The sequence below is a fragment of the Procambarus clarkii genome, chromosome 88 (assembly GCF_040958095.1).
Source record: "Procambarus clarkii isolate CNS0578487 chromosome 88, FALCON_Pclarkii_2.0, whole genome shotgun sequence".
Taxonomy (NCBI): domain Eukaryota; kingdom Metazoa; phylum Arthropoda; class Malacostraca; order Decapoda; family Cambaridae; genus Procambarus; species Procambarus clarkii.
Window position 1 is genome coordinate 12208985 of NC_091237.1, and position 12410 is coordinate 12221394.

The 12410-nt window shown below is 48.2% G+C and overlaps 1 protein-coding gene and 1 pseudogene across 1 annotated transcript in view; both read right to left on the minus strand.

The window, feature by feature from the left end:
- Nucleotides 1-1476: 1476 nt before the first annotated feature.
- LOC123745732 (uncharacterized) overlaps nt 1477-12410 on the minus strand; it is a 40089-nt gene continuing 29155 nt past the window's right edge. Inside the window, exon 3 of the mRNA XM_069317734.1 lies at nt 1477-2205. Coding sequence (XP_069173835.1) covers nt 1477-2205 — 729 coding nt within the window. The remainder of the gene's footprint in view (nt 2206-12410) is intronic.
- Nucleotides 5953-6071, minus strand: LOC123745898 (5S ribosomal RNA; annotated as a pseudogene).

Here is a 12410-nt window from a genome sequence, read left to right on the forward strand (position 1 = left end):
GGTCTTAAGTTTCAGGGAAATTTATCTGATAATAGTGGAGTTGTACAAATGAACTAGGGTGGGGGACAAGAGGTGAAACTCGGTATTTGGTATGATTTATTTCATAGCGTCTGAAATATAGCAGGTTTAAATTTTAGAGGATTTGGATAGATACTAATGGAGATGTACGAATGAGCTAAGGCGATGGACCGGCGCTGAAACTCGGTAACTCCATTTTCTTTTCTTACTACGTTCGAAATAACTGTTTTAAATCTCGAGGAAATTGATTGGTTAATAGTAGAGTTGTGGGAGTAAGCTAAGGTGGGGGACAGGAGGCTGAATTCGGTAGCTAAATTATTGTATTTTACTACGTACGAAAAATAGCAGCTTTAAATTTCAGGAAAATTCGACAGATTGTGTGGAATCTACGGGAATAAACTAAGGCGGAGAACGGGAGCTAAAACTCTGTAACACAATTTTCTTTTATTACTAGATATGAAATATAGCGGTTTTAAAATTTCAGGGAAACTGATCGGTCAATAGCGAAACTACACTTATAAACGTATAGAGCCGGGTCCAAGAACTACCTTCTAATGAACTTTTTAAAAATATCTGCTCAAGTCCGTAGAGTTTAATTATATTCATAAGAACTCTTTTAAGACCGCAGCGAGGATTAAAACTCTGAAAATAAATAGACATCGGATACTGGAAATTACTTAAGAAACTGCTAAAGAACGTATTGTCTGAATATGGGAATTCTGTGAACTTTACTCTTGAACGGGTAAAGAGTGATTATTTTTACATAAGATTTTTCTTAACAAAACTGGACCTTGAAAAAAAAAATCGGTCTTAAACTGGTCTCTGAAATATTTCGGTCTTAAACTTTTGCCTCGAATTTCCACCCATAAGAATTCCTTAAGACATCAGGTACGATTTTCATCATGAATTTTCCCGATAAGAACTCTTTAACACCTCAGGTACAATGCACCTAAACCCACCTAAAAAAACATAAACCTAAACCATAAAACCCCATCTAAAAAAAATAAAAATCGTACCTGAAGTGTCAAACCCACTACTAGGGTAGTGGGTAGGGGCTACCCTGTCGCTGCCCCCTAGCACTTCCCCTGTCTCTCCTATCCGCTTGTGGGTAGTTGCTCATTAATTTTTTTTAGTATCTCTGTGCCATGTGTTGATTTTACACCCTCAGTGGCCTAAGCGTTGCTCCCACACACCCGCGGCCCACTTATACCCCGGCACAAGAGGGCGAGTATAGGTTGCGCTAATACTTCCAGCCCGGCAATGTCAGTGGCGCTCTCGGGGCGGGTGGTGTGGGTGGGTCTGGTGCTGTCTCCTGAGGTATACTGTGTGTTCCAGGCACGGGGCTGACCAGAGGGTGTCAGGGACGCCACCTAAACCCGCGCTAATTTGTCACCTAAAGTCCGCTCTCTTAACCCTTGTTCATCCCGGCCCCCTCCGCGAGGCTTTTATTATTTTCAATCAATCTGTTTTGTGGTGGTTTGGCTGTGACACAGTAGGGTGCGGCACAGGAGGCTGTGACACAGTAGGGTGCGGCACAGGAGGCTGTGACACAGTAGGGTGCGGCACAGGAGGCTGTGACACAGTAGGGTGCGGCACAGGAGGCTGTGACACAGTAGGGTGCGGCACAGGAGGCTGTGACACAGTAGGGTGCGGCACAGGAGGCTGTGACACAGTAGGGTGCGGCACAGGAGGCTGTGACACAACAGGCTGTGACACAGTAGGCTGCGGCACAGGAGGCTGTGACACAGTAGGGTGCGGCACAGGAGGCTGTGACACAGTAGGGTGCGGCACAGGAGGCTGTGACACAGTAGGGTGCGGCACAGGAGGCTGTGACACAACAGGCTGTGACACAGTAGGCTGCGGCACAGGAGGCTGTGACACAGTAGGGTGCGGCACAGGAGGCTGTGACACAGTAGGGTGCGGCACAGGAGGCTGTGACACAACAGGCTGTGACACAGTAGGCTGCGGCACAGGAGGCTGTGACACAGTAGGGTGCGGCACAGGAGGCTGTGACACAGCAGGGTGCGGCACAGGAGGCTGTGACACAGGAGGCTGTGACACAGTAGGGTGCGGCACAGGAGGCTGTGACACAACAGGCTGTGACACAGTAGGCTGCGGCACAGGAGGCTGTGACACAGTAGGGTGCGGCACAGGAGGCTGTGACACAGCAGGGTGCGGCACAGGAGGCTGTGACACAGCAGCTACGACACAGTAGGGTGCGGCACAGGAGGCTGTGACACAGCAGCTACGACACAGCAGGCTGAGAGGGTTGAAAGGCAGGTGGTACTAGCGTGCTGAGACTAACTTCAAGAGATGGGAAACAACAGTTGAACAACTGTTGTTTCCATTCCAGATTCGGAATGGAAACAGCACTTGAACAGAGGAGTTGCAGAATCTGTATTGAGAGTTGAGAGTGACGGACACCGCCTTGACCACTACCTGAGAGAGAGTGAGTGAACATCTAAGAGTCATTAGAAATATGTGTAGCATATTAAACTCCACATTGTTTGAGTGGAGTATATAGATACTGTTCTCGAGAGATCCCCCCATTTTGCACCCACAAAAAAGTAAGATTTTAAGCGTTGACAATATTAATCTTCTTGTTTGAGAAGCTGTTCACCTGAGACAGTTAAGCAAGTCCCAGCTGTGTCTGGGTACAAGTGACAGGATGAACAACCCAGCGGGTTTTCTTCCTATTGGGGAGTGTTGTACATGCTGCTATGGCGGTGTGTCCACTCACAGGATGTGTGGCACTGCCCAATACTGTCACTATGGCGGTGTGTCCACTCACAGGATGAGTGGCGCTGCCCAATACTGTCACTATGGCGGTGTGTCCACTCACAGGATGAGTGGCGCTGCCCAATACTGTCACTATGGCGGTGTGTCCACTCACAGGATGTGTGGCACTGCCCAATACTGTCACTATGGCGGTGTGTCCACTCACAAGATGAGTGGCGCTGCCCAATACTGTCACTATGGCGGTGTGTCCACTCACAGGATGAGTGGCGCTGCCCAATACTGTCACTATGGCGGTGTGTCCACTCACAGGATGTGTGGCACTGCCCAATACTGTCACTATGGCGGTGTGTCCACTCACAGGATGAGTGACGCTGCCCAATACTGTCACTATGGCGGTGTGTCCACTCACAGGATGAGTGGCGCTGCCCAATACTGTCACTATGGCGGTGTGTCCACTCACAGGATGTGTGGCACTGCCCAATACTGTCACTATGGCGGTGTGTCCACTCACAAGATGAGTGGCGCTGCCCAATACTGTCACTATGGCGGTGTGTCCACTCACAGGATGTGTGGCACTGCCCAATACTGTCACTATGGCGGTGTGTCCACTCACAGGATGAGTGGCGCTGCCCAATACTGCCACTATGGCGGTGTGTCCACTCACAGGATGAGTGGCGCTGCCCAATACTGTCACTATGGCGGTGTGTCCACTCACAGGATGAGTGGCGCTGCCCAATACTGTCACTATGGCGGTGTGTCCACTCACAGGATGAGTGGCGCTGCCCAATACTGTCACTATGGCGGTGTGTCCACTCACAGGATGAGTGGCGCTGCCCAATACTGTCACTATGGCGGTGTGTCCACTCACAGGATGAGTGGCGCTGCCCAATACTGTCACTATGGCGGTGTGTCCACTCACAGGATGAGTGGCGCTGCCCAATACTGTCACTATGGCGGTGTGTCCACTCACAGGATGAGTGGCGCTGCCCAATACTGTCACTATGGCGGTGTGTCCACTCACAGGATGAGTGGCGCTGCCCAATAAACTCGCCTCTCGGGCCAAAATAAAACTAAAAAAACATAAATTAACTACATTTTGGGGGGGGGGGAATGCCATCTATCCGTGCTACTTAAGGCTGTTTCATTCTATAATCATCATTCACCGCGGTCATATTTTTTGTTCCATGTCTCAATAACATAATTTAGCTCAGTCGATTAAGGTAGCGTCTGGGATGCTCTCGGACGCAGGTTCGAATCCTCGTCACGGCCCTTGTGGATTTGTACAACTTTGCTTCGTTCAGAGTATTTACTTGTCTCTATTTCCTTCCTCCTGAACCTGTCTTGTTTCTTAGGTCCGAAGAAAAGCGCGAATCTAATTCACCCTTTGTCAACTCTACTCGGTGGTAGTGATGGTTATGGTGGTAGTTGTAGTGGTTGGTGGTGGTAGTGTTGGTGGTTGTGGTTATATTGGTAGTTGTAGTGGTTGTGGTAGTGGTGGTAGCTGTGATGGTGGTGGCGGCGGTGTACTCAACAGCGGCCGTACACACTGGGGAAAGTTTACAAGACCAGAGGCACTTGACCAGTGAGTGTGAGTTGTCGTATGAGTATGTCGACCACTTGCCGTTGTCACCTTGAGATCTCTGCGTGTCAGTCCAAGTACTCCGTCTTATTAGTGTGTGTGTGTGTGTGTGTGTGTGTGTGTGTGTGTGTGTGTGTGTGTGTGTGTGTGTGCGTGTATACTCACCTAACTGTGCCACCAGTATTCAGCGTGTAAGTTATTTAATACAGCGACTCCCGGCTTATCATTGTGTAAACTTTATTTCTGACATTATGAATGCAATTATCTTCTACAATCTGCTCGATTGTAGCATTCCATTTTCTAATGCTTTCCATTTTCTAATGCTATTCATTTTCTAATGCTATCTCTGGAACTCATCTTTTGGAACTTCATTGTGAACATTTTCTCTTTTTCCACATGTTATTTTACCTATTGTGTCTCGTGTCTCCTCTTTCCTGTGTCTTTTGTGGGACGTTCACCTGTTTAGTATTTCTCCATGCTCAACCCGTTCTCGCAAATGTAATAAGTCAATATTGACTTATTAAATATGTGCATAGGTGACATACTTAACATAATAGTTTCCCTTGAAAAGCTTCATAGAAAACACCGACCTTACCTAACCTACTTAGTATGTTAAGATAAGCATCTTATTGTTTCGTAATTACAATTATTACCTAACCTATACCTATAATAGGTTAAGTAACAATTATAATTACGAAGCTATAAGATGCTTATTTTAACATACTAAGTAGGTTAGGTAAGGTCGGTGTTTTCTATGAAGCTTTTCAAGGGAAACTATTATGTTTAGTATGTCACCTATGCACGGAACTAATAAGTCAATATTGACTTATTAAATTTGCGAGAACGGGTTGCCATGCTGAATCCCCCGGGCTTGTGGCCAGCCTCGCTACAAAGTTCTCGTGCGTTTTCAAGTTTTCTTGTGTGCTTTTTAAGGTAGATGACAACCTTGGTGTTACCTTAATATGGATATGAGGATCAATGTCCCCGCTCTTTTGAGCACTTTTTTTTTTTCTACCACAGACGTGGCCACACATTTACAAGGCTAACCAGCATATATGCATTTTCTTCTGTCCTCTATCCTATGTTCTGTCCTTTTGAGCACTGAAAGGTTGGGTAGTAGTAGTTCTCTTCATATTTAAAGTTAGGGTAATGAAGAGTCATGAGACCCATAGTGTTGAAAGAATGCTCTCTTAAGTTTACTTAATGCTCCCCTATTTTTCAATGGGGAGCATGTTCCATGTTCCACGCTCAGTCATGCCTCCTGGCTTCAGCTAGTGACTATTGAAACATTGATTGTAACCATGGTATATATGTGCTTCAGCCTACAGTTTAGACCTATTGTCTTGTGTATGACCCTCTGTCTTATGTTACAGTGAATACCAGCATTATCCTTACTCTAATAGGACCTAATTGAATTCCGCAGATTAGGCAAAATTGTAATTACGTTTTGTCAATAAAGATGTTAATTATAACATGCTAGTGACCTGAATGCCTCCATGTTTAGGTTCCTGATTGCTGTTCCCATGTTTGCGGGTTATCTTGAGGTTATCTTGAGATGATTTCGGGGCTTTAGTGTCCCCGTGGCCCGGTCCTCGACCAGGCCTCCAAAACATTATTGCCAACAGCATTTGGTGTTCCCAGGCGGTCACCCATCCAAGCACTAACCAAACCCAACGTTGCTTAACTTCGCTGATCTTACAAGAAGCGGTGTTCTCAACGTGGTATGAGAGAATGCTGACGTGAACCTGTCCATGTGTGGCTGCGGAGTTAGACTTGGAGTTACATATATTTGCAGATTTTGTCTCTAGTTACAGGGTGGTAATTTTCCCTTTATTACATACCAATTTCCTGGTCTATTGCAACCTATTCCAGTTTCATAACCTTACACTTGCTGGTGTTGAAATCCAGCAACCATTTATCGGACCAGCTCTGCAGATTGTCCACGTCTTCTAGATGTGTTTTACAATCGTCATCTGTCGCCACTCTTCTCGTGAGGAGGTTTGCATCGTCTGCAAACATCGACGTGTTGATTTCTGACCCCCCATAGTTTGGTCATATTTCGTACATTCCATCCACAGTAACATTGTGTTGACAGGCTGCTTGTGAGGTTAGGTGATAAAGCCTTCAGGTTATCCTGAGGTTATCATGAGATGATTTCGGGGCTTTTTAGTGTCCCCGCGGCCCGGTCCTCGACCAGGCCTCCACCCCCAGGAAGCAGCCCGTGACAGCTGACTAACACCCAGGTACCTATTTTTCTGCTAGGTAACAGAGGCATAGGGTGAAAGACACTCTGCCCATTGTTTCTCGCCGGCGCCTGGGATCGAACCCAGGACCACAGGATCACAAGTCCAGCGTGCTGTCCGCTCGGCCGACCGGCTCCCCTCCTCGAAGTCTCTGTCCTCTCTCAATACTGTCACTCTATCATTAATACTAATATACATATCAGCTACCTAATATACATATACATATAAATATACATATCAGCCACCAATTTCCTTCAGTAAAGCTTGTTTGGAAACAAAATACTGTCAACATTTCCACAAGTTGTTTTATTATTGTCTTTATTGTCTTGCAGAGTGTGCGTGTCTGTGACGCCTGTCTGTAACAGTGACGCCTGTCTGTAACAGTGACGCCTGTCTGTAACAGTGACGCCTGTCTGTAACAGTGACGCCTGTCTGTAACAGTGACGCCTGTCTGTAACAGTGACGCCTGTCTGTAACAGTGACGCCTGTCTGTAACAGTGACGCCTGTCTGTAACAGTGACGCCTGTCTGTAACAGTGACGCCTGTCTGTAACAGTGACGCCTGTCTGTAACAGTGACGCCTGTCTGTAATTTCAGGCCTCCTGTCTGTCTTCCACAACACAGCACCACATTGGGTGTCTTCTGGGTGTTGGGCAACTCAGACGATGAGTCACAATAACGTGGCTGAAGAATACTGACCAGACCACACACTAGAAGGTGAAGGGACGACGACGTTTCGGTCCGTCCTGGACCATTCTCAATCGACTTGAGAATGGTCCAGGACGGACCGAAACGTCGTCGTCGACCCTTCTTCACCTTCTAGTGTGTGGTCTGGTCAACGCTGGGTAACTCCCCCGTCTCCAGAAGGATAATATAAAGGTCATTACTAAAGATATCATAAATATGTGAACTCTTTGGTTGGGTCTCCATGGCAGTGCGGGGCCCTGGCCCTACGGTGTGGCCCTGTGTGTGTTGGTGTTGCTGGGTGATGGGTGTTGCTGGGTGATGACGGTGTTGCTGGGTGATGACGGTGTTGCTGGGTGATGAAGGTGTTGCTGGGTGATGACGGTGTTGCTGGGTGATGACGGTGTTGCTGGGTGATGGGTGTTGCTGGGTGATGGGTGTTGCTGGGTGATGAAGGTGTTGCTGGGTGATGACGGTGTTGCTGGGTGATGACGGTGTTGCTGGGTGATGACGGTGTTGCTGGGTGATGACGGTGTTGCTGGGTGATGACGGTGTTGCTGGATGATGTGTGTTGCTGGGTGATGTGTGTTGCTGGGTGATGTGTGTTGCTGGGTGATGACGGTGTTGCTGGGTGATGACGGTGTTGCTGGGTGATGAAGGTGTTGCTGGGTGATGACGGTGTTGCTGGGTGATGACGGTGTTGCTGGGTGATGACGGTGTTGCTGGGTGATGACGGTGTTGCTGGATGATGTGTGTTGCTGGGTGATGTGTGTTGCTGGGTGATGTGTGTTGCTGGGTGATGACGGTGTTGCTTGGTGATGACGGTGTTGCTGGGTGATGACGGTGTTGCTGGGTGATGAAGGTGTTGCTGGGTGATGTGTGTTGCTGGGTGATGACGGTGTTGCTGGGTGATGACGGTGTTGCTGGGTGATGACGGTGTTGCTGGGTGATGACGGTGTTGCTGGGTGATGACGGTGTTGCTGGGTGATGACGGTGTTGCTGGGTGATGGGGGTTGCTGGGTGATGTGTGTTGCTGGGTGATGACGGTGTTGCTGGGTGATGGGTGTTGCTGGGTGATGACGGTGTTGCTGGGTGATGACGGTGTTGCTGGGTGATGACGGTGTTGCTGGGTGATGTGTGTTGCTGGGTGATGTGTGTTGCTGGGTGATGACGGTGTTGCTGGGTGATGACGGTGTTGCTGGGTGATGACAGAGGTGGGAGCGGCACCCAGTGAGTCACACCATAACTGCCACAGGTGAACACTAATGATAATGTACAGGTAACAGGGTCACCCCTCCCCCCCCTCTCCCTCCACACCTGTCATGGAGGCACTCAGGCTGTCGCTTAGTGTTAGTGCCACCTCCCTTCTCTCCCTCCCTTCCCTCCCTCCCTCCCTCCCTCCCTTCCCTCCCTTTATTCTCTCTAACGCTGTCTCTCTCCCATCTCCCGCTGTAAATATGGAAGCTTGTACAAGCACCTTAGTTACCCTCTGTAGCTAAGACGTCAATAACACACTAGTTTCTATAGCAGGTTAGATTAGGTTAGGTTAGGTTAGGTTAGGTTTCTATAGCAGGTCTCTTACTCTGTTAAAGCAGAAGAGACATATACATGTGTGTACTCACCTAATTGTGCTTGCGGGGGTTGAGCTCTGGCTCTTTGGTCCCGCCTCTCAACCGTCAATCAACTGGTGTACAGATTCCTGAGCCTATTGGGCTCTATCATATCTACATTTGAAACTGTGTATGGAGTCAGCCTCCACCACATCACTGCCTAATGCATTCCATTTACTAACTACTCTGACACTGAAGAAGTTCTTTCTAATATCTCTGTGGCTCGTTTGGGTACTCAGCTTCCACCTGTGTCCTCTTGTTCGTGTACCACCCGTGTAAGATAATCCATCCTTGTCTACCCTGTCAATTCCCTTGATAATTTTGTATGTGGTGAACATGTCTCCCCGAGCTCTTCTGTCTTCCAGCGACGTGAGGTGCAGTTCACGCAGCCTTTCCTCGTAACTCATGCCTCTTAGTTCTGAGACTAGCCTAATGGCATACCTCTGAACTTTTTTCAGCTTAGTCTTGTGCTTGACAAAGTACGGGCTGCATACTCCAGGATTGTTCTTACATATGTGGTATACAAGGTTCTGAAGGATTCCTTACACAGGTTTCTGAAAGCAGTTCTGATGTTAGCCAGCCTCGCATATGCCGCTGACGTTATTCTCTTTATGTGAGCTTCAGGAGACAGGTTTGGTGTGATATCAACTCCTAGATCTTTCTCTCTGTCTGTTTCGTGAAGGACTTCATCTCCCATTCTGTATCCAGAGTCTGGCCTACTGTTTCCTCCTCCTTCCTTCTCCTATTTCCTGTGTGTGTGTGTGTGTGTGTGTGTGTGTGTGTGTGTGCTTACCTAATTGCTTACCTAATTGTGCTTGCGGGGGTTGAGCTCTGGCTCTTTGGTCCCGCCTCTCAACCGTCAATCAACTGGTGTACAGATTCCTGAGCCTATTGGGCTCTATCATATCTACATTTGAAACTGTGAATGGAGTCAGCCTCCACCACATCACTTCCTAATGCATTCCATTTGCTAACTACTCTGACACTGAAAAAGTTCTTTCTAACGTCTCTGTGGCTCATTTGGGTACTCAGCTTCCACCTGTGTCCCCTTGTTCGCGTCCCACCAGTGTTGAAAAGTTCGTCCTTGTTTACCCGGTCGATTCCCCTGAGGATTTTGTAGGTTGTGATCATGTCCCCCCTTACTCTTCTGTCTTCCAGTGTCGTGAGGTGCATTTCCCGCAGCCTTTCCTCATAACTCATGCCTCTTAGTTCTGGGACTAGTCTAGTAGCATACCTTTGGACTTTTTCCAGCTTCGTCTTGTGCTTGACAAGGTACGGGCTCCATGCTGGGGCCGCATACTCCAGGATTGGTCTTACATATGTGGTGTACAAGATTCTGAATGATTCCTTACACAGGTTCCTGAACGCCGTTCTGATGTTAGCCAGCCTCGCATATGCCGCAGACGTTATTCTCTTTATGTGTGTGTGTGTGTGTGTGTGTGTGTATGTGTGTGTGTGTGTGTGTGTGTGTGTGTGTGTGTGTGTGTGTGTGTGTGTATGTGTGTGTGTGTGTGTGTGTGTGTGTGTGTGTGTGTGTGTGTGTGTGTATGTGTGTGTGTGTGTGTGTGTGTGTGTGTGTGTGTATGTGTGTGTGTGTGTGTGTGTGTGTGTGTGTGTGTGTGTGTGTGTGTGTGTGTGTGTGTGTGTGTGTGTGTGTGTGTGTGTGTGTGTGTGTGTGTGTGTGTGTGTGTGTGTGTGTGTGTGTGTGTGTGTATTCACCTAGTTGTGTTTGCGGGGGTTGAGCTCTGCTCTTTCCGCCCGCCTCTCAACTGTCAATCAACTGTTTATAACTACTACTACTACTACTATTTTTTTTGTCTTCATATGGGTGTGTGTGTGTGTGTGTGTGTGTGTGTGTGTGTGTGTGTGTGTGTGTGTGTGTGTGTGTGTGTGTGTGTGTGTGTGTGTGTGTGTTTATGCGGACAAGCTTGAATGGTTCCCAAGCCAATATGCAACTGAAAACTCCACACTCCAGAAGGTTTCGAACCCAGACAGCCAGGAGCACTATACACCTTGACATACCGGGTACCTTAACCACTAGACCACACTGACTGTACAAAAATCATGGTTGTCGTGAGACTATTTATCCAAGATCGGACAGCGCTCGGTGGTCAACTTGGGCAGAGATGTGTCATCGAATCACCTCACTTGTTGGGGCCACGTGAGCAACACAAATGTGGCCCCATTCCGTTCTTACGGGCTCACCATAGCCCGTGCTACATGGACACTTCATCCTGAGTAGCTAAATCTTTAACAACAACAACAGCTTGTTCGTATTTGGGTAGGGCTGACAGCTGAGTGGACAATGCTCCGGATTTGTAGTCCTGAGGTTCCCCGGTTCGATCCCCGGCGGAGGCGGAAACAAATGGGCAGAGTTTCTTTTCCCCTGATGTACCTGTTCATCTAGCAGCAAATAGGTACCTGGGAGTTAGACAGCTGCTACGGACTGCTTCCTGGGGATGTGTAACAAAACAGGAGGCCTGTTCGAGGACCGGGCCGCGGGGACACTAAGTCCCGAAATCATCTCAAGATAACGTCAAGAAGCCATATGTATCAGACCATATGTATCAGATTCGTAGAAATATGTATCGTGAAGGGTTGCTGTGAGGTGTGTACTCACCTACATAGGTGAGACAAGAGTGATCTTGTCTGCTATATATGTTTCAATGAGGATTTTGTACGTCGTAATTATGTCTCCCCCTTAATCCGAGGAGCTGCCCAGTCTCCAATTGACGAATGCGTCATTGGATCGAGCCGCCGCATGAACTAACCTAGCCTGAGGACAGGTAGACGAATAGACACGATAGAAATATCGGTCAGAAGGGGTTTAGAATAGACAAGCGGCGACTGGAAAAGGCGGGGCCGAGGTACTAAAGCTCGATCTTCCAAGCATGTATAGCCGAGGACACAGCGAGAGATGGAGGAAAGTGAGTAAAGAAGGAATAAGGCACTACGGGCTCACCATAGCCCGTGCTACTTTGAACTTTGTTCCAGGTAGCGAATCTTTAACAACAACAACAACAACAGTAAAGAAGGTACGGAAGAGGCATAGCTAATTGAATGACAAGCGTGACAGGAAGACTGGAGGAGTAGGAGGAGTGAGGGGGCTCCTACATCATGCTGTGGGGGGGGGGGGGGGGGGACGCATGGCCCCCATTACCAAGTAAAGGAAGCGAGGAAGGGGAATAGGCGAGGGGCGAGAAATGGGTACAAGGAGAGAAATTGGAAATGGTGCCGATTGAGGAAGTTGAAATGAAGCGATCTCTCCTCTGATCGACGTTCTGATCTTAGAGTGAGAGGGAGAGGGAGAGGGAGAGAGAGAGAGAGAGAGGATGGGAGAGGCAAGGATGGAAGGTGAGGAAAGAGGTGGACAAGGGAGAGTGGGGGAGAGAGAGGGAGAGTGGGGAAAAAGTATGGCGTTAGACACGTGAAAAAGTGAGTAAAGAAGATGGAGAGGTGCATGGGGGAAGGACAAAGTTTTTGAAATGTTGAATATTGCGTGAGTTATGATAGCGGTCGGGCCGTCCGCCTCGCTGAC